The 22,245-nt window shown below is 49.6% G+C and overlaps 1 protein-coding gene across 2 annotated transcripts in view; it reads right to left on the bottom strand.

Annotated features, from left to right (window-relative positions):
• The window catches only part of LOC119705482 (WT1 interacting protein), an 83,959-nt gene that overhangs the window by 41,725 nt on the left and 19,989 nt on the right, over nt 1–22,245 (bottom strand). For both annotated transcript variants that reach the window (XM_038147962.1, XM_038147963.1), the window contains exon 2: nt 10,567–10,668. In XM_038147962.1, coding sequence (XP_038003890.1) covers nt 10,567–10,668 — 102 coding nt within the window. The remainder of the gene's footprint in view (nt 1–10,566; nt 10,669–22,245) is intronic.

Below are 22,245 nucleotides of genomic sequence, written 5' to 3'. Positions count from 1 at the left end.
AACAGTTCAACAGAACTACAGGAAACCAACCCTGTATTTCTCCTTTCCTTCATTCCTTTCTCCACTTTCTCCTTCCACCTGTCTTTTGGTAACAATTAGAAATTACAGAACCTGGAAATGGGAAACAGAAACATCTGCTGACAAAGTCAGTGACTTGCCTGTGCTCTGTTCTGGATTATCTGGATTTCTTCCCTTTTGAGAGACGAACTCAGCAGCAGCCCAAGGGAATCTTCCTTTGTAGAAACTGAGGTGTGTTCCAAGAAAACAATTTAAATGGGTAGAGGGGAAAGTAAGAAAGGGGAAAAAAAAGAGTTGAAGGGAAGACTAAACACCCAAAAGATGTGGGTTTCAGAGAAGACCATTGAGACCTGGATAAAAGATGCCAATAAGGAAATGGGGAAATTTGATCAGATCTTGTTACTCTAGACAACAGGTAACATTTCAGACCCACAAAACTATGCAAAGAAGTAATTAGGTTCTCTGGAGTTTCTACAGAAATAAAAAAAAACAGAGAGTAAAACCTTGTTAATTAGAGCATATTTTTTTGTACTTTATATGTTTTCCAGCCCTTGAAATGGTCACAGATGCCATCAGTGAATGGTTCCACATTATGTGTACAAAAATGTTGTGGAAAGAATATATCCATGGTCAGTCAATGAACACAGAAGAAAGTTTCCATCATGAGTTGCCAGGCAACCCCCACCCATTAAAAGCCATATATTTCATGCTGGAATCATTAATAGCAGAATGCAATTACAGCCCTTCAAGGAAAAAAAGGAAACACAGACAAATCACCAGCCAATTATTGATCACATGCCCTCTGATCATCAGAAATAGAGGAGCATTTCCCAGTTCCCTGTCAGCCAGGTACTGATGCCATCATCCTTCCCTGGGGCTGAGCCTCCAGCTCTACCACTGCTGCTGAAGAGAAGAATGGCACTGTACCAAGACACACTCTCCCCCAACCAACAAAAGCTTGAAGCACATGCATCTTCAATATCTGGGATCTCCCCATGGAAGTGAAGCAATCAGATGAGCCACCCCTAAAAAACCAGGTTCCCTCCCAGAGCTGAACTAAATTTAAATTAGTCACAGAATCCAAAACATCTCATGACATAATATTTACAGCATGTCTGTAGAAGGGACCCAGCAATGGACTGCTTTATTTCCAGCCCAGCATACAGATCTGGCCCTACTGGGCCAGAGATACCTGGGACAACAGACAGCAATGCAGAGAAATACAAAATGCCTCCTAAAATGTAAAACTCAACTACATAAATTTAAAAAAAAGTAGAGTTTCTTGTGTCTATCCCATCTCAAACATTTTTGATGACCCTTTTCCATCCCATTGTTTTTGGTCTAAAGCCTGGGATATTATCAGACTAACCACGGAACAAGATAAAACATTTTTTTAACAATCAGTACCCAAAGCTACTTGGACTCTTTACATGGGCTGGTATCCAAGTTTGACTTTAAATTCAAATTAAGATTATATTCCTTTGCTGAGACTCAGTCATGGCTCAGAGTCTGGCACAGGGGAGCCCAAACCATGTGAAGCCAGCTGCCATCTCTGCCATCCACTGTCTCTTTACAGCGAGCACCTCCCTATCCTGAGCTCTGCACTGGGGGTGGGCTGGGCTGGCTCTGCAGAGACTGGAAATGGCTTTATCCACCTGTCCTGAGAGGTGTTAGATGGGAAATGTGGGGCTGAGCACAGGCTGTAACTCATCCCAGAGACGCAGAGTGACTCAGGCAGGGCTCTGCCCTCCTGCAGCAGCAGCAGGAGGTGTCTCAGAGACACGTCTGCCCCAGGCACAGCCACCAAACCCCCTCCCACCCAACCTCGCGCCTCCGCACAGCGCTCGGCTCTTCCTGGGAATCCCATCTCCAAATATCTGCCCCGTGCACAACAGGACCTGCTGCCAGCTCCAGTCACAGCCTGGAAACCACCAAACATCCAGGTGGCCACAGGTTCCGTTCTCCAACCGCGGGCCGGAGTCGTGGATGAGCAGGGTGTGAGCTGAGGGGGTCGGGAGGGATGTTCCTCCAGCACAGCACTGAGCCACTCCTCGGCCTGGCCCCTGAGCTGTTAGCCAGTGCCTCTGGCAGCATTACAGACCAAAAACCCCAGCGTGTCAGCCTGCTCCAGTCCAACAACACGCGGTCAGAAAATGGCAGGGAAAAGCGCACAAGGACCCGAGCTACCCAGCAGCCTGGCACTGCACAGCCCTCGCAGCAAAGCCCGCGAGCCCCTCTCCCTCCAGGGCTCCTGTTGGGTTTCCTTGATGCCCAGAAGAGTTGCACAAAATGGCTGCAGAAAGATGAACAGATTCTGAACCTGCACTAAGCCAGTGAAAAGGCAGCCATGAGGCACGAGGGGTGAACCACTGACACAAACACACACGTTTGTACCACTGTGATTACCAACCCTAACACTGGTGGACACACACTGTAGAGCTCACCGATTTGACACTGAATTTTGTTTTATTTTATGGGAAAGTCACATTTACAGACAATTTAATTTGCAGCTACAAAACAAGTACTGGCAGTGTGCAATTTGGATGCAGCGACTCATGCCAAACTTATAAATACACTGTGGGACGGAACAAATACGAATTGAAAATGAACCTTCCACTGGGAATTTGGGTATTTTAAAAACTCACCAACTGCTGTAAATATACACCAAAGGGACACAGCTTCCTTAAGATGTTCTGTGCCTTACTGCCACCAAGAGCAAACAAAGGTTCAACTTGGGGCAGCAAATACGGAAAGGCCAATTCCAGTGTCACAAGGAACTTCTCTGGGACATGAGCAACCTCCTATTAATAGACATCTACACCAGGAGCACTGAGTGGCCTCAGACAGAAGTGAAAAGGCAGGTTGTGACTGTGGCCATGAACTGACTCCCTTTTCCCATCAGCTGGGGGCACGGGCTGTTTCAGAAGTGTTCCTAACACCCTCAGGGCAATAATAACAGTACTCCCACTGTGGCTGTCCCACTTGGGCCTTTGAAACCAGCAGCTCTGTCAGCCCTCCCTGGGACCCCGTCCCAGAGACCTGGATGAACTTGTGAAGGCTGAACAAAGGCAGCAGCACTGCCCATCATCACCTAAACTGTGACACCTTTACCAGCTGTCCCTCAAAACTGAAGTGCTGTCTGACCCCTGTGAGTGCTCTGGGCTGGCCAGCAGCCATCAGGTGAGAGCTGCATCCCTTCAGATGCTACAGTTTGCTTTAAGCTTTTGGTTGATCTTGCCATGATTTTCTGTGCCTTAAAACCAGCAGCAAAAGCTCCAGCTAAAGATGAATGGCATGCTCAAGCATTTGCTTCCACGGAGGAGAGCGGGAGATGTTCCTGGCCCTTATGGTGAAATACATGTCAGCTCTGAGAGTAGAGCCTTCCAACCCTTAGCTCTGCAAAGCTCATTCCCTGACCAGAGCTCATTCCCTCACATCCTCTGAGTTACAAACAGCACACTGATACTCCTCATTGTAAAGATTCCTCTTACTGGAGTTTCTACCATCATTGCCTCTGGATGAAAATTTTCAGCCTGAAAAGACACCGTGGATGACTTTATGATCTGCAAACTGAAAGCGCCTGGGAAATTCTCTTCTTTAATGAGTATCAACCAGAGTCCATTAACTCCTGCAAGTGTTCACCTGCACTTAGATCACACAAGCAGTCTGGCATTACAGCAATTATCCTTCAAGAAATCCTGTCATGCTCTGAAATACTATCAAGAGGAATTAGATGATGAGCTGTTCAGGCAGATATTTTTCAGCTCTTGTCTTCCATAAGCAAAATCTGCAACTGAACTCCTGCCAAAGCCAAGATTTCATACTTAACAGAAGGGACAGATTATGATGTTGCCTGAATTAATATCTGTTATTTAAAATTCAGCAAAGCAATTTTACATATGACTAATATAACATATTTAAACACATCTAAGTGCTTTGCTGAATCAAGGCCTAGAAGAGATTCTGTTGGTGTCATGGCTGAGATAGAATCTGCATTTAAAAACCATCCTGACAAGCTTCAGTTGTTTCTTCTAAGAGATTAGGATTTAAAATAAAGATCTACATTGTCAATAAAGATCTACATTGAAATACTTGATCTCAGGAAATCGGATCACTTTGGCTTCTACCTTACCTGAAGAGAATTTTTGACCTCTGAAAAAAAGCTATCTGAGGAGCATGGCTTTAGGCAGAATGCTGTAGGAGTTCACAGAAATTTGGCAAAAATCTCCTGACAGAGCAAGGATGTGAGATGCTGAACTTGCTCAGTTGTGGGAGCAAGGCTCAGGCATCCAGCACCCACTGAACACAATGAGAGGCAGAAAAGCAGCACATAAAACATGTCCAATAAGTTATCTACTCTTCCTTTCCACTCTAATTCTAATCTCAGCTTACTGGTGAAATCTCATTTTTTGAGGAGATCCTGTACAACTCTGAATCAGTATATTACTGAGGGTTTTTCCCAATGGTGCCAGAACCTCAGAAGACAATTAAGAGATTTACCATCTGAGACATTTTACCAAAAGGTCTAGAGGGGATAGAAGTCTCCTGCTTATTTAATGTGTACCTGAAATACTTTCTCATCTTTTCACATGCATGTCCTCAAAGAGGGAACCACCCTCACTGCAGGAGACCCCAAAACCCCCATTCTATCCTTACACCTCTACGCTGGCGAGGCTGGAGCCCCCACAGATGTGCCCATGGCTGAGAGTCTGGTTTTGGGTTTCCTCTTAATTACAAGCAACACAAACCCCCCAGCAATGATTTGATGAACAATGGTGGTGATGCCTCAGGTTTTAGCTTTTATATTTTTCAGATTCTGTGCTGCTTTAGTGTGTAGTTGTGAGCTTCACATTAGGGGATGGTGAGCTCTGTGCACAGAGCAGGGAGACAAAACAATTCCTGCTCCAGCTGGGCACCAAGGACAAATGATCCAAATCTCAGCCCAAGAGCACAAACACCGTGGGCTGGAGAGAGAAAAACAAGCAGGATGGGACTGCATGGGCTAAAGCTGGAACGGGACAATGAACTGCAAGGTGCAAATGGAGCAGAGCTGATCCAAGGGAGAGACCCCGGGAGCGCTCGTGCATTTTGGGACCATTTTGGTTCATCTTGGGTCCAGCCCTGGCTAGGCTCCTGTTGTGCCCAAGGTGGATCCATGGAGGCCTTCTGATAAATCCCTACTTTATTCTTTAGCTCTGTCCAGCCTCTGTTCTAGGTCAGCCTTTCAAGGCATCAGTTTGGGTGGGAAAGGACAGCACTGGGAGCTCCTGGGAAGGCACAGCAAGGCCTGTCCTGGCACACACTGCCCTCTTCAACCAGGACACCCTGACAGATGGCACCTGGCACTGAAACTGAAGAAATCTCAAAGAAGTGCCTAAGAAAGGGCTCTGACTCGGGCAGAATTTCCACTTCTCTGCACAACTGCACTTGTCTTTGCTGAGTTGAAAACATTCACTGCCAAGTGATGAAATGAGGCCTTGGAGGCTCCATCATTCATTATCACATTTCAGCCTGAGTGGTCTCCAAACCACAACTTTTCCCAAGGGTTTGAAATATGGTTTTATTTATTTTTTAATTGTAGCTGGTTAAGTATTGAGCCCTTATCTAAATCAGATATCGTCAGGTGCAGAATTATTTTTCTTTGGTCATTGCCTTTGATTTTCGACAACCATTCTATTGAAAGTAAAACTGAAACTGAGGAACTGCTGGAGATGAGCTCAGATCATTCTTGTTTTTTGAGGGGAAAAAAGACACAATCTTGTGGTCTTATTTCTCACATTTCTATTTTGTGTTGTGATGGCATGGCCAGGTTTTGGGGCTGGGGTGGCTCTGTGAGCAGCTGCCAGAAGCTTCCCCTGTGTCCAGCAGAGCCAATTCCAGCTGGATCCAGGACGGACCCGCCCCTGGCCAAGGCTGGGCCCCTCAGTGACAGTGGCAGCACCTCTGGGAGCACTTGGGAAGGGGGAGGAAATCCCCGTGGAACTGCAGCAGCTGAGGGCAGGGAGGAGATGTGAGAGGAGCAGCTCTGCAAAGCCCAGGGCAGGGCAGGAGGGGCAGGAGCTGCTCCAGGTGCTGGAGCTGAGGTTCCCCCGAGCCCGGGGTGCAGCCCAGGGAGAGGCAGCTGTGCCCCCCCAGCCCCTGGGCTCCAGCAGGGACCAGAGATCCATCCCCCTGCAGCCCTGGGCTCCAGCAGGGATCAGAGATCCATCCCCCTGCAGCCCTGGGCTCCAGCATGGACCAGAGATCCATCCCCCTGCATCCCCTGGGCTCCAGCATGGACCAGAGATCCATCCCCCTGCATCCCCTGGGCTCCAGCATGGACCAGAGATCCATCCCCCTGCAGCTCTGGGCTCCAGCAGGGACCAGAGATCCATCCCCCTGCATTCCCTGGGCTCCAGCATGGACCAGAGATCCATCCCCCTGCAGCCCTGGGCTCCAGCAGGGACCAGAGATCCATCCCCCTGCAGCCCCTGGGCTCCAGCAGGGACCAGAGATCCATCCCCCTGCAGCCCTGGGCTCCAGCATGGACCAGAGATCCATCCCCCTGCATCCCCTGGGCTCCAGCAGGGATCAGAGATCCATCCCCCTGCAGCCCCTGGGCTCCAGCATGGACCAGAGATCCATCCCCCTGCAGCCCTGGGCTCCAGCAGGGATCAGAGATCCATCCCCCTGCAGCCCTGGGCTCCAGCATGGACCAGAGATCCATCCCCCTGCAGCCCTGGGCTCCAGCATGGACCAGAGATCCATCCCCCTGCAGCCCCTGGGCTCCAGCATGGACCAGAGATCCATCCCCCTGCATCCCCTGCAGGCCCCACACAGGACCAGGGGGTGCCTGGAGGAGGCTGTGACCCCGGGAACTCCACACTGCAGCAGCTCCTGGCAGGAGCTGTGGCCCCGTGGAGGGAGGAGCCCAAGCTGGAACAGCTCAGCTGGCAGGAGCTGTGAGCACACAGGAGACCTGGGCTGGAGCAGCTCCTGAAGGACTGACTGCAGCCATGGAGAGGGACCAGGCTGGAGCAGCTCCTGAAGGACTGACTGCAGCCATGGAGAGGGACCAGGCTGGAGCAGCTCCTGAAGGACTGACTGCAGCCATGGAGAGGGACCAGGCTGGAGCAGCTCCTGAAGGACTGACTGCAGCCATGGAGAGGGACCAGGCTGCAGCAGCTCCTGAAGGACTGACTGCAGCCATGGAGAGGGACCAGGCTGGAGCAGCTCCTGAAGGACTGACTGCAGCCATGGAGAGGGACCAGCCTGCAGCAGCTCCTGAAGGACTGACTGCAGCCATGGAGAGGGACCAGGCTGGAGCAGCTCCTGAAGGACTGACTGCAGCCCATGGGAAGCTCTCAGCCTGGAGAAGCTCAAGGAGCTCACTGTCCCCTGTGGGAGGGACCCCACACTGGAGCAGAGGAAGATGTGAGGAGCCCTTCCCCTGAGCAGGAAGGAGCAGCAGAGACAACCTGGGATGAGCTGAGCACAGCCCCATTCCCCATCCCCCTGCACCACTCAGGGCAGAGGGGGAGAAAGCTGGGAGTAAAGTTAAACCCAGGAAGAAAGGAGGGGTGAGGAGAAGCTGGTTTAAGATTTCGTTTTTATTTGCCATTATCCTACTCTGATTTGGTTGTTAATAGATTTTTTGTTTTGCTGTATCAGTAACTGGTGAGGGAGCTCTCCCTGTCCTTATCCTGACTCACAGCCTTTCCTTATCTCCTTATCTCTCCTCTCCCCATCCAGCTGAGGAGGGCAGGGATAGAGTGGCTCTGGTGTGCACCTGCTGTCCAGCCAGGGCCAACCACCACATAAACACACCCAGGAACTACAGCATAGACATGGACACAGAGAGAACCAATGGGCTTCTCTACCCTCCTGTCAAAGGCTCAGAAGGAGCACCAGTGTGTGCTGTGAGCCCTCACCTAACAAAGATCATTAATGATCCCCCAATTACCTAAAGCTTGGCTCAACTTAAAACATTCTCCAAAGGGACATTTGGTCTTAATTTGAAAACAAAAAAGGATAGAGAATCTGCCACTTCTCTTGCTGTTTTGTTCCAGCAGTTAATCACCCTCATTGCAGAAAAACTGTCTTTGATTTCCTATTTGAATTGTGCAATTTCAGCCTCCAGGAAAGATTTCTCTTGTGTTTGTGTCTAGTACATATGAGACCACTTTCTAATGCTGTTTTATGGTTCATGTACTTACAAGCTCCAGCCACATGACCCTCCCACAATTTCAGATACCCAAAATACACTGAGCTCTTGTGACTAGCTTTTCTCCATCCTTTAATCATCTATTCAAGTTCTTCTGGGCCCTCTATGGTTACTCTCATCCATTTAAAGGTGGGCACCAAACCTACAGCTCAGGATTCTCACACAGGTCCCAGCAATGTCACAAAATGAACTCCCTGGTCCTAAACTGCAGTCCTGTGAGAAGTCTCCATTTGGTTGCTTGCCCCTGAGCTCCTGCAAAGCCCTTTCAGCACCTTCTCAAGGGTGCAGCTCCCACAGACAGGACCTGCACGCCTCGGTCCCAGGGTCTGCCTCTACTGGCACTGTTCTGAACCACTCTGGGTTTTCCATGGGTTGCACAGCCCAAAACACGGTGAGAAACAAAGAGTTAATGCAACACTCTCCTCCCAGCTGGCTCATGTTGATCCTAGTTCAGATCTGAGCTGAGAGGAAAAGCTCTGCTCTGGACTCACCCTTGAGCTGAGCTTTGCTCAGGTGTTTTAGCTGCCCTGAGCCCCTCTCCTGCGCCCAAACTCTCCCATGCCAACAGGAGAACAGAAATGCAAACAGAAGGAAACCCAAGCACCTCCCACTGTGAACTGTCCTGGTGGGGCCTCCAGCCCAGAGCAGCACAGTGAGAGGCTCAGAAGACACCTTGGAGCATCTCCCTGTGCTGGGGTGACTCACGGGGAGCTGCCTGAGTCACCGAATTCCAGGGCACTGAAGGGTGGGGCAAACAATGCCTCAAGTGGACATGTCTCAAGCTGCCCCGTGGTAGGTGAACACTGGTCACACACAGATCTCCAGAACAGTCAGAAAAGCTTGTTAGGTGTTTAAATAATTGAGTTGTGTTTATATTTTGCTGTTAAAATTCACTTCTTGTATACATTTTTGTAAGGAACAGTGACCTGCACACAGAACCCCATGGTAGCAAACATGCAGCCTGAGTACTTAAAAACAACATTTCTGCCTCAGAGAGGAAGCTGGAATTCACCCATGCAACTAGGTTAGGTTAATGCTGTGCATAGACTTTATCTGATATCCTATTTTGTAATCCTCTGCTAAGCAGGATGCTGTTCACTTTGGGAGCCAACAAAACAGCTAACTCACTGTCAGACCTGAGCAAAGTCATGAGCAATCCCTGAGGGTCTGAGATGAGTTCAACCCTGCAGCTGGTAATGGCCCAGAGCCATTTAGAAAAGTCACTAAATTCTACATTCAGGTTGAAGGTTTCTTTAAACCATTATATATATCCGTACAAATCTCAGAAGAAAAGACAACACATCTCCTGTCAGAAGTGAACTTTACAATGTTATTCTGATTATCAACTGATTTGGTTCTATGCCAATAATATTTTACTCTTTTTCTAATCCTTAATTAATCCTTTTTCGAAACAATCTGTGTTCAGGACATTCTGCTCAGAATAAATATTTTGCTGTGTATCTGTATCCTAACAAGATCTTCAATATCTAGGCAAATATTTTCATATATAAGGAACCTCACTAGATGTATGCAGAAAACAAGAAAAATCACCTGACTCCTGAAAATTGAGCTCTCACACTTCCCTTGAGCTTGGTGGGAATTTGTGAGCTCTCAGCAGTTACAGACAAGACACTGAGGAAATCTCCAACTTAAGTTCATAATGCCTGATTTAAGGCACACTTCTGAAAATGCTGCCCTCAATTTTCCATTTCCCCTGGCAAAGCCAGGACTTACCCAAATCACACACAGAAACATCTCTTTCAGATTAAAAGGGAAACCTTAAAAGGTCCTGAGAACAGCAGGGAGGAAACATTGATTTATCACCTAGTTTTCCCCCACAAAAATGAAATCTTACAATAGCCTAAGACATTTCAACACACAGTTTCTATTTGTTCTTGTCACATCCAACCGTAAGTGAGCAATTTTTGAGTACTGTGCGTACACAGAAATGACAAATACACACGCCTGACTAGACTTGCATTTGCAAATAGATAGCAACAAAAAATATGGTTTTGGCCAAACAAATTTTACCTTTTTTTTCTGTAAAAATGATACATGCACATTAGAGTTCCATAAACACAAGTGATTTAAAGCACACAGTGCTTTTAACAGCCTGGTTGAAGCCATTTTGTAAATGCAGCCCTTCAAACAACCAAACACTACTTTTCTGAGCTGCTGCTTAGGAAAACACCATTGAGCACTTACAGATGGCAAATAAAAAACAACTTCTGAAGCTGGAGCCTTGCGTGGGAATCCTGCCTGGGGAAGCAGGCAGGATGAGGTCTCACTTGCACACTGCTTGCTAAAGGAAGCCACAGAACAAGGGCACAGCAGATGGGACTTACCACAAGAGCAGCACGTGAAGCAGTTGGTATGATAGAGGTTGCCCATTGCCTGGCAAGCCTGGCTCGCTCCATACACACCTTTTCCACATTTTATACAAATACCTACAAAGCAGAAAGAGAATCAAAGTTAAAATCCTCCGCAGCTCCTAAGAACAGCTCCAGGCTGTTGATTCACAACACTCAGGATACCCCCACCATTGATACCCTAAATCAATGAGCTCCTCACCCTGAATAGATTCAAGTACCCAAGAGAGCAGCAGGCGGCTGCAGTGAAACAAATGCATGAAAATCAACCCAAAATTAAGGGGGGCCAAGCCTCTGCTGGCGTTTCAATGCAGGGAGACTGAGGCTGGCTGCAGACAGAAACCCAGAGGAGGCAGGTGCAGCCAGAAAGGACAGAGAAATCCACACACTCTCTGCAAACAACTCTGCCAGCCCAGGAAATAACTCAGTGAGACCTTCACAACAAAGTGCTCCACCACATGACATCCAACAACCACTGATAAAACTACAATTCAGTCCAAGCCCAAAAGATTTCTCCTTGGCCCTCTCCACAAACACAACACCAAGCACGTTTGTCTGCAGTGAAAGCCACTGGAAAAATGGATCTGTCAGTCACATCTAGTAATTGTTCAATTCCTGTGAACAGAGGATGTAACCTCATCAACACAACCTGGCACCTTACACCCCCAACAGCAAAGCCTCTGCCTTCCTTCTGGTCCCAGGGCAGAAATTCAGGCTGGCAGTTGTGCTGCAGTGGGCTCAGGAATTCCCCTTGACTGCCCACTGCTCCTGGGGATGCCAGGGATGGCTCCCGTGGAGTCCTCAGGAGACCAAAGCACCACAAGACAACAAGTCAGTGCTCAGCTCTACACATGGCAAACTCACAGGGAAGGTCATGATTTCAGTAAGCTCTACAAAGGGTTTTTTTTGGGGATGGTTTGGTTTTGGGAAGTATTTAAAGCTACTTCCTCAAAGTTATGGGGTTTTTTTTTTTTGAGAGTCTTTTGCCTGTGCATTTATTTCCACCTATGCATAACCTCTCTAAGTGCAAACCAAGGAAGGGAATTAATTCAAGCATCACTTTGGTTTTGTATCTCTATGAAGAAGAACTTAAACTCTGGGGAATCTGTGTCCTCCTGTCACACAACTGGGACTACTGAATTTTAAGTCTCTCTGAGATGTCCATAGGTCTCTATTCAATCCTAGCAGGACAGTCCATCAAGACAAGATCGGTGATATTTTTTAAATACTACAATAGAAAATAAAAACAAAGATTATTTTTTTGCTTCAAACAGCTCTGAAGAAACTGCTGTGTTCTTATATTTCTACAAGTGCATGCACAAGCTTGGCATTAATCACTGGCACCAACAAAACTGCTAATACACCTAAGAACCGTGGAACTGCAGAACTACAAAACCAGGCTTTTATCTTCCAGAATTCTCCCCTGCTGAGCACATTCTATGTAAGTACATGCAAAATAAAAATGCAAGTTCTATGGGAGAAGAACAGCATATCACGAACAGGCATCTCTCTCTGCTCCTGAGACACATCCTTCCGTGAACTTCTCCAGGCTGAGAGCTTCCCATGGGCTGCAGTCCTTCAGGAGCTGCTCCAGCCTGGTCCCTCTCCATGGCTGCAGTCAGTCCTTCAGGAGCTGCTCCAGCCTGGTCCCTCTCCATGGCTGCAGTCAGTCCTTCAGGAGCTGCTCCAGCCTGGTCCCTCTCCATGGCTGCAGTCAGTCCTTCAGGAGCTGCTCCAGCCCAGGTCTCCTGTGTGCTCACAGCTCCTGCCAGCTGAGCTGTTCCAGCTTGGGCTCCTCCCTCCACGGGGCCACAGCTCCTGCCAGGAGCTGCTGCAGTGTGGAGTTCCCGGGGTCACAGCCTCCTTCAGGCACCCCCTGGTCCTGTGTGGGGGCTGCAGGGGCTGCAGGTGGATGGATCTCTGGTCCATGCTGGAGCCCAGGGAATGCAGGGGGATGGATCTCTGGTCCATGCTGGAGCCCAGGGGCTGCAGGGGGATGGATCTCTGGTCCCTGCTGGAGCCCAGGGGCTGCAGGTGGATGGATCTCTGGTCCATGCTGGAGCCCAGGGAATGCAGGGGGATGGATCTCTGCTCCATGCTGGAGCCCAGGGGCTGCAGGGGGATGGATCTCTGATTCCTGCTGGAGCCCAGGGAATGCAGGGGAATGGATCTCTGGTCCATGCTGGAGCCCAGGGCTGCAGGGGGATGGATCTCTGGTCCCTGCTGGAGCCCAGGGAATGCAGGGGAATGGATCTCTGGTCCATGCTGGAGCCCAGGGCTGCAGGGGGATGGATCTCTGGTCCCTGCTGGAGCCCAGGGCTGCAGGGGGATGGATCTCTGGTCCCTGCTGGAGCCCAGGGCTGCAGGGGGATGGATCTCTGGTCCCTGCTGGAGCCCAGGGGCTGGGGGGGCACAGCTGCCTCTCCCTGGGCTGCACCCCGGGCTCGGGGGAACCTCAGCTCCAGCACCTGGAGCAGCTCCTGCCCCTCCTGCCCTGCCCTGGGCTTTGCAGAGCTGCTCCTCTCACATCTCCTCCCTGCCCTCAGCTGCTGCAGTTCCACGGGGATTTCCTCCCCCTTCCCAAGTGCTCCCAGAGGTGCTGCCACTGTCACTGAGGGGCCCGGCCTTGGCCAGGGGCGGGTCCGTCCTGGATCCAGCTGGAATTGGCTCTGCTGGACACAGGGGAAGCTTCTGGCAGCTGCTCACAGAGCCACCCCAGCCCCAAAACCTGGCCATGCCAGCCCAGTGCAACACACCCTTTCCAGAACTGAACTGCTTCAGTTCAGAGCAGCATCAACCCAGCCATCAGTATGAGCTGTGGACTGAGATCAGATTAATTGGGATACTGGCAAGTTTAAAAAAAGCAGTTTGCCTGTACTATAAATTCCAGTACTGAAATGGAAAGACTGTTCAATAAATCACAGGGCTTATTGGTGTTTATGCCTTTAACTACCTCATTTCATGTCATGAAGGGAGACTAGCTTTTCATTCAGCTAGCTCAACATTCTGGCACAATGTTGCCATTTGATTTTTTGATATTTGTGAAATGAAATTATAAATTTCAATACCAAATACATCCATTAATATTTTTTAAAATTCTAAACCTGATCTCAGAAATTCAGGGAAGCAAAAACTGTAAGATTAACAGCTACCCAAGCTAAATGCAGTGAGACAAACTAGCTGCCACCCAGATCCATCAGTTTATTGCAAACTTTTTAAGAAAACGCCAGTCCATGGCTGAGGTCAGCCCTGATACAAGAAACAGGAATTTCAGAACATTTGTTGCCTTATCCAAGGCTGCCAAGTCTATTCATTTATTTGTAACCAAATGTTACAGACAACATCCTCTATTTGCCACGAGTTAAAGGTTAACTGATCAGAGATGGGTATTGATTCCTGTGGACATTGCCTGGGAGAGGTGTCCTGCGAGGCAGCAGCTGCAGGAATTCCTCACGCCTGGCAGAGCACAGAGGCCAGGCCCTGCTCCTGTCCCAGCACATCCCAGGGCTCTGCCGGGCCCTGGCCCAGGAGGGGCTGCACAGCACCGGGGTCACGCCTGGAACAAGCCAGCGCCACACCCTGATCCAGGTCTCGGTTCACTCTTGGCTGTGGGGACAGGGAAAGCCCCTTCAGAGCCCCCCAGCTCCCTGGACACTTCTTGCCCACCTTCTCATGCCAGCCCTGGCAGCTGTTGATAATCTGGCTGGCTGGCAGGTTATGCCAACTGAACTACGTTTTCCCATCTACACGTAAAGCTTTTCAAAGAAGAGCAGGAGCCCACAGCTGTAACTCTGGCAATTCTGTCTCTGGGCTCTTGTGCACAAATCTACTACAGTCCAAGCTGCTTTGATAAATGCAAGTTATTACCTCATTTCTTTGACATTGCTGCACTGAACCATCAGAAGCAAAAGAAGGATTTATTGTGGATGCTAAACTTGCACTGGCCTCTCCAAGCAAGTGATTTGTTAGGAGCAGCTGACAGTTTGTTAACTTGTTTTCTCCAAGAGAGTAGTCATTAACTCCAGGAAGGAATGACCACAGAGATGATTAGCATACTAAAAAAGTGTACGTAAAATTCCAAAAGTGTATTTTGGAAAATATATATGCAGCTGCAGTGTGAGTTTAGTGTGAGCTCATAACTGCCAAGGAGAAGCCCTGATTACATGGCTGCTCAGGTCTGCTTTTCCACCAGCCCCAGCCCAGACTGCACACTGCGGGCTTGTGAAGCCCTGACATAACAGCTACATCACTTTTCCCCCCTCCCCAGATTTAATTCCAAGGCTTGTTAAACCACCTATGAAGAATGTTCTGTTGCAGAGCAACCGTGTCTCGTTTCTGACACTTCCCTTGACGTGACTTCAGAGCAACTTCTGCCTTTATACAATGCCTTGCCCTCCTGACAGCTCGATTCTGAGCAGCCAGCTGCACCCCAGATCTTTAACACAGCAGCTGCTATGTTTCTACCCAGGTCATCAGCTCTCCTACAGATCTGGTGTCTCTACCCAGAAAAACACATTACAAGATGTTGCATTTACTCAAAGTTGCCATGAAGGTTGCCTGAGGCAGGAGCACGGTGTCACAGCAGTCCCTGGCTGGGGTGGAGACAGGTTCACACCCTCACAGAGCCTTGAACCAAACAGAGAGCAGAGCCTGAACCAACACTCCGTGGAGCACAGCAAAGGACCATCAACAAAAATGGTACTGGAAAGAGAAGGAGCTCCCAGAGACTCCCTGCTGGACTCCAGCACATGGCCAGTGCTCCCCACATCTTTAACCAGTCCACTTGACTGAGCTTGAGCACATCAGTGAGAACATCATCTCTGGACACAAGGCAGGCAAGCCTCCAGCACTGCAGCCCAGCGTCAGAGGCACAGCTCCTGGGGAGCTCACAGCAGCACAGCAGATCACACTGGTACCCTCTGATGTGCTCAGAGACTTTGCTCCAGACCTGAGACCAAATGCAATGCATTATAATGACAAAGGTATCAGCAACAACCTGTTTTTCAGCCTGCTGGTACTTGTAAGAGTTCCCTCAAGAGTAGCCTGTGCATTATAAGAAGTTCAGTTTGGGACCTGTACATCAGATCCACTAATGCTCTTTTGGCCATGCCAGCACAGGCTGCCACTTCATACAGACTTCACCAGGCAGCCAGAATTAGGAAAAAATATGCCATGCATATCATGGCAGATATTTAACCACCTTTGGGCCAAGCTTTGACCTCAGACACAGGTGGAATTCAGCCTGTGCCTGAACCCTTTTATAACCTAAAAGGTTTCGCACAAATGCAAGAGAAATGGTACCACGTGGCCTCTCAGCTCCAGCAGGCAGCGGCTGTGTGAGCTGGGAGAATCCACAGACTGAGCACCACGGCCCAGGGACGAGCTGCAGCTTCACTGTCTTGCAGCCCCACCGTATCTCCAGAATAACTGCTACATGCTGCCTACAGTAGGAAACAACCAAGCCCTGTCATCAAGAGTTATGGTAAAGCTAAAATTAACAACTAACACATGGCACAGATGACTCCCTCCCTGCCTCTGCAGTTCTGGGAAAAGGGCGGATGAACATCACGCTGGGCCACTGCAAAATCCCCTCTTCTTCTCTCGGACAGGAAAACCATCTCTACACAAGCCTCACACCAGATTCTGCACGCCTGCAGCCTGTCCGTGGCACAGGGGCAGGGCAATGGACACCCACTGCCATGGAGCAGGGAGAACAAACAAGAAGCCAAACGGCAGCAAGAGCTGCAAGAGCAGAGGGCTGTGGAGGAGCTGTGTCAGACCTGCAGGTGCCCCTGGCCAGGGGAGGTGCTCCCACACTGCCTGCAGCCTGTGATGTCACACAGGTGCTGCTACTAGCTGTAAGATGTGCTCTGCTGAGAAGCCAGGTAAGCAGTGGAGCCCCAGAGCTGCCCTGAGCCCAGGCAGTTGTGCCCCTGCTGCTGCAGCTCCTGCTGAGCTCCCGGGCACGTCCTGGGCTTCGGCAGCTTGGATCGAGGAGGTGACTTCAGGGGAGAAAAATGCTCCTTTCCTTCCAACAGCCACAGGAGGAGGCATCTTCCGACACACACGTCATCCCCAGCCAGGCACAGGGAGGAGCATGAGGCACCTGCACGGGGCAGAGCCAGGGAGGAGCCCAGGGAACCCGCCCAGCCTCGCCACCACGGGCAGCTCTCACTGCAGGGCTCTCATCTGCTACCTGCCCGATACCTTGCATAAGTACCGAGGATTCAGTATCTAACACGAAATCTGGTACATACAAGTTATAAATAAATACAACCTGGACATGCTCAGCAGCAACACCCTGTGCCAGGAATGATGGAGGGACTGCCTGGCTAAGCTCCCAGCACTACCTCTGCCCCAGGGAAGAGCAGGACACACCACAGCTTGAGTTAAGGTTGAAAATGACAGGCTAAGAAAAGTGAGAAATGCTCAAGTAAATGTTTTAGGCTCTCCTGCCAAGCCCCAGCCCATCCACACCTGGCACCCCAACACCAAGAGCCATGAGGAGCTGACCCCATCTGGCAACACAAGCCCAACTCCGGCCTGAAGCCCCACGTGCTCCCTGCAGTGACTGTGCTGGAGTGCACCACACTGGAGGGACACGGGCCACAACACCCAACACAAATCACAGCTTAAGCAAAGCAAGGCAAGAAGCAGCCTGTGGACTGTGAAACTTCTTGTTGTCACTGTTAAACCTCGTTGAGATTGCCCCCATCCTTACTTTCATCCTCAAGGAATAATAAAGAAACTATTTAGGCCCTTGAGATATGCATCTGCTGACTTAAAAAGATCTCCATCACTTCAGTGCCTGCCTGCTACAGGAGGCTTTGCTCACTTAATACACAGGAGGGATGCATGTGCAGAACTTTACTCAGAAAAATAAAATTTTGAAATAATTAATGTTTGGTTACAAATGCAGCAAAGTTCACGTTCACTGGAAGTTTTGCAGAAGCAAAGTTCCAGGTTCTGGAAAAACTTTCATCACCTCCACTCTGCCTGTTGCTTAACAAAGCTTGTGTGGGACAAAGCAGCCGGGAGAGGTCATGGCCACAAAGGAAGGCACTGGGGCCAGTTCCAGGAATGACAGTGCTGTTCAGAGCACAGGAGCCAAGCCCTACCTGCCTGAGGGATGAGCACTGGCAGCAGGACTCAGCCCACTCCCGCTCGCTCTGAAAGCAGCCATAGGTGCTGCCTGTTCTGCTCTGTCCTTAGCCCTTCCAGAGTTTCCCACGCAGGGTGAGGTGATGGGCAAGTGTTTGGGATCACAGAGGGCCACAGAAACAACTCACAAATGCCACCCTTCCTGCCTCCCTATTTCAGCAGCTCTGGGGCCAGGGCATGTCTGTGCTGGTGAATGAAGGCAGCTCCAGGCCAGCAGTGCAGAGGGGAGAGGCCACGGGAGCCGCTCTCAGCCCCGATGAGCAGCGCTGCAAACCGGAGGGGTTTGGCTGCTGCTGAAGTGGTGCCACCCCGTCACACAGGGAAAGCCCAAAGCCAGCACAGCAAATGCTTATTGCTTCATACAGAATGTGAAATTACTGCTCTGAAGCGTGAGATGACTGCCAGTGTCTGCAAGGCTCAGCCTGGTGCCCCTGCAGAGCCCCTCCGAGCAACGGCACAAGGCTGAGCACGGCCCCTCCGTACCCACACCCTTGCAGCAACGCTGCTGCTTGCTTTAAAACATTCATTCATTGCTCTGCCTCGATTCAGTGCATGGCAGTTCCAGGGTAATTCATACTCCTTATCTGGCATTTATAGAACAATCTTTTGCCACTGAGGCACTGAAGCAGAAGGCAGAGTTCCCCTGGCTGCTCCACGGGCTGTGCAACTTTGGGTTGCTTTGTCTGGGATTCAGAGCTCAGCTGACTGCTCGAGGCTCATGCTCACGTTGACAATCACAGCACAAGGGGACCTGCAAATAACTTCAGCACCAAAGTACTAAGCAAAAATAAAGACAGGAAAAAATCCTGTTTCTAAAAGTACCTTGTGATGACTGGGATTGTCAAAGCAAGGAGACATACAGCTGGGGAGGGCACCACTGGGAATGAATAACTTGGAGGGAAAGCCTGTAAATCAGACTTTCCTGTCCTACTACCCCTCCCCTGCTGAGCACCTGAGTGTCTTGCTGTGGACACGAGCCCTCTTACAGCCCAAAAGGACCAGGCCAACAAGACCCTTCGGCTCAAACCACACTTATTTTGCCTGGAGCAGTGAGTGTAATCACATTTATAATGCAGCCAGCTGAGGAGTGTTGAATTTCCAGCAGTGTAGTACAAGCAGAGGAGGACAGGCGACGGCCAAAAGCTGGAGCTGGTCCAGCTGCTGGCAGAGGAGGACACAGCAGCACAGCCAGAGTCTTGGTGAGCCCAGCACACCCACCCAGAGCCAGCAGAACTCAGTGATGCTCCTGCAGCAGTCCAGACTCAGCAAAAACCACCATCCAGAGCTCCACAGTGCTCCTGGGCAAATTCCCTGCTAGGGAGCTGGTGTGAAGCACCAGGGGCATTCAGCCCAGCTCTACACTCAAACTGACAAGGGAGAGGGCAGACCTTCACACTGCACACCCCAATACTATGGGCAACAGAAGAAGTGGCACTTCACAGAGAGTGATAGAAGATAGTTTCCAAAAAACTTTTGCTTGGTTTTTAATTATCATGGATACTGCAATTTATACCAGTTGCTGGTTAACCCAGCTGGGGATCACCTGAGATCTGGCGCGAGATGCTTGCCCATGCCATTACTTCAGAATTTGGCACAATGCAAGTTCAAACTGTAGACCTTTTATGTTTTACTTAAGCTTTTATTAAGTTTTATTTTCCAGTGACAGGTTTACAGTTATTGAGACAGTTTTATTACAGCAAATAAACAATAAACTAAATATTTAGCTCTCATATGGCCATTGTCTTTCCTTTCTGTAACAGTACATTTATCTACATATTGCAGATTTTTTCTATGTGACAGTGTTCACAGTACAGAACCAGTCACAAAATCAACTGCTCCAGCCCCCTTTTCCAGTTTTGATGTTCTTAGTCACCTTTAGTTTCTGTCTTGTCTTGGCTCTTTTCTATATTAAATGTGACACCTCTGTGGTCTTCAGACAAAAAACCTTCTGAGATGACATGGAAAAGACAGAATCAGTTTAGATACTTCAGCTTACAGAAATCAGTGCAAGCAGGTAAGAACAGTGACACTGAAAGCAGGGACGAATCAGCCCAAGTACCCTGAACTCCAGAGCACTTCAGGGCTGCAGAGCTCAGCTGCAGGAGCAGCCTGGAGCCTGCTCATTACATCCTCTGACACTGCAGGATGAGTCATCGCTCTAACATATGGCACAGAAAGGTCATCTATTACAGCTGCCTTCCTCGACCTGCTTCAAATGGTTCATCGTTAAACAAGGAGACTAGTCTAAAAGTTTCCAGGTGCACTTTGCTATTTTCTTAGATAACTGTCTGTTTCCAGCACCAGCATGACAGTCTGGAAAAGGCACGGAATTACGTAACCACCTTTGCTACAAACTCAGCAGCTCCCAGCCCCACAGGGCCAGCGCCCACCCCACACCTGCTGACACCTCTCACAGCTCACACCTGCCCCAGGGAGGTCCTTCAGCATTCCCAGAAGCATAAATAGGTTTGCTCAAACACAAACATGCATAGTATACCATATACATATGGTATAATATACCAGGTATTATAACAAGGTAATATTTAGAAAGACTGAACTATTCACTTAAGAAAAGCTGGAAGTGACGTAAAAATCTGTCACCTCAACCCTCTGAACCAGTTTTTTCTCAGACATTTCAAGTCCAGTGACTCAAGGATGCTTTGAGAACATCAGGAGGAGGAATGTACCTTCCTGTAAGGTACAGGAACAACAATTTTGGAAAGTAGTTTGCCATAGGCTTCTCCCACCTTTAGTCGTGAAGGACCTGGCGAGCCTCAGCTTCCCCAGCATGGTGACAGTGAAGAGCTGTCTCCTCTGCAGCTGTAGGGCTGGGCCCAGGGAGGTGCTCAGGGCAAACAGCCACACTCCTCCACTCACAGGAAGATGCTCAGCCTGTAAGAAAAGCCTGTCCTGATCTAGCAAGTTGAAAACCCTTGGGACAGCTGGTCAAACACAGCTTGAACGACATGTAAACAGGATATTCTAATTTTGCCTCCTCTACCTTTGGGAAACAGCAGCACCAAATGCTGTAGATGTGGGCTCATTTCCTGCCTGTGAATTCAGCTGGGGGGGGAAAGTAAAAGTTAGAAAATCAACACGCTGCCCATGCGTTCAGCTGCTCTCCAAGGCTCACCTAAGGTGGGCAAGGGGCTGTTTCAGGCTTTTGTCAGACTCCTGTCTGCAATGATTCCTGCAGGAGGGCAACTCTGAGCTTCCCACAACCATGAGAGGGCCTGAGCTCCATTCTCACCTTCAGGGACTGGCTCCCCCCAGCACCACCCAGACCTGCAGGAGTGGACAGCTCTCCCAGTGACTGACACAACCTTCCACTGACATGGCAGCAGCACAGCAGGCCACGTTCCAGCACCTGAATAAATCCAACACCTGAATAAATCCAGCTTCACAACTCTTAGTACCATAGAAAAAGATGCCACACAGTGTAAAGTTAACTTCATCTTGGTGGGATCTCTGCGAAGTCAGATTTCTTCTGTCTGGACTGCTTTGACTTTTTGCTGGATCAGGTACTGTCAGTCCTGGCTCAGGCAACAGTCTGCTCTCCAGCAGCTGGAATGAACTCCAGGGTATGTGGTCTGTCTGGCTAATTCGACACAAATGTGAACACACACCTGATCCACATCCAAATAGTATCAATGAATGATCCAGAAATGCACAAATATTACACCCAGGACCATCCCTCTCCCCTGCTTTGACCTAGACTGTCATCTTGACATGAAACAGGAGCAAAGTGGGTATAAAACAGCAGAAACTGGGAGAACAAAAAAAGAGAAACCCACAGTGCTAGTTTTCTCTGATGAAAAAAGGTGTGAAATGGGTATGGTCACAACATCCAGCTAAGAAGCACGTGTTGAACGTGCTTATGCCCTCTGTCATGAGCTCTCTCCCAGCCAGTGACAAACCAGCAGGCAGAGCTGGCAGACTGTGTCTAAAAGCACACACTTTTTTTGCCACCCACCTTTTCTGTTCTCACAGACAGACCAGTGACACAAGTGCCTGGCTGCTCTGCAAAATCTGGGCACCGAGGGATGAATGCCCAAGACACTGACTAAGCCTGGAGAGCACCTGGCAGTCCCCACCTGTAGCAGGGTTTTGGCATCACCTGCTCTTTTCACAGCCTGCCCGCTGCACCGCAGCCAAACCCCTGCAGAGAAAGCTCAGCTGAAGTGCTAAGCTGCTGCTAGCAGAGAACCCCTGTCCTGCAAGAGCACTTGGCACTGAGATGCAAACAGAGAAACCCCCCTGGCCTCAGTGGCTCCTGTCAAAGAGCAATTTGCTTGAGGGGGAAAGGATTTCCCTTTGCCAATGATCCCTGGGCACAGGGCTGGCACTGAGCCTTGTCCTCACAAAGCAGCTGCCACGCAGCACTGCAGGACCCAACCACACATCACCAGAGTCCCCAGAACTGCCCTGGGTGCCTTCTCCAGGCTCACCCTACTCGCTATCCCCATGCCAAGACAGACAGGCATCCTCTCTTTA

Source organism: Motacilla alba, chromosome 11 (genome assembly GCF_015832195.1).
Source record: "Motacilla alba alba isolate MOTALB_02 chromosome 11, Motacilla_alba_V1.0_pri, whole genome shotgun sequence".
Classification (NCBI taxonomy): Eukaryota; Metazoa; Chordata; class Aves; order Passeriformes; family Motacillidae; genus Motacilla; species Motacilla alba.
Note: the sequence above shows the minus strand (reverse complement) of the source record. Positions and strands in the feature narration are given on the sequence as shown.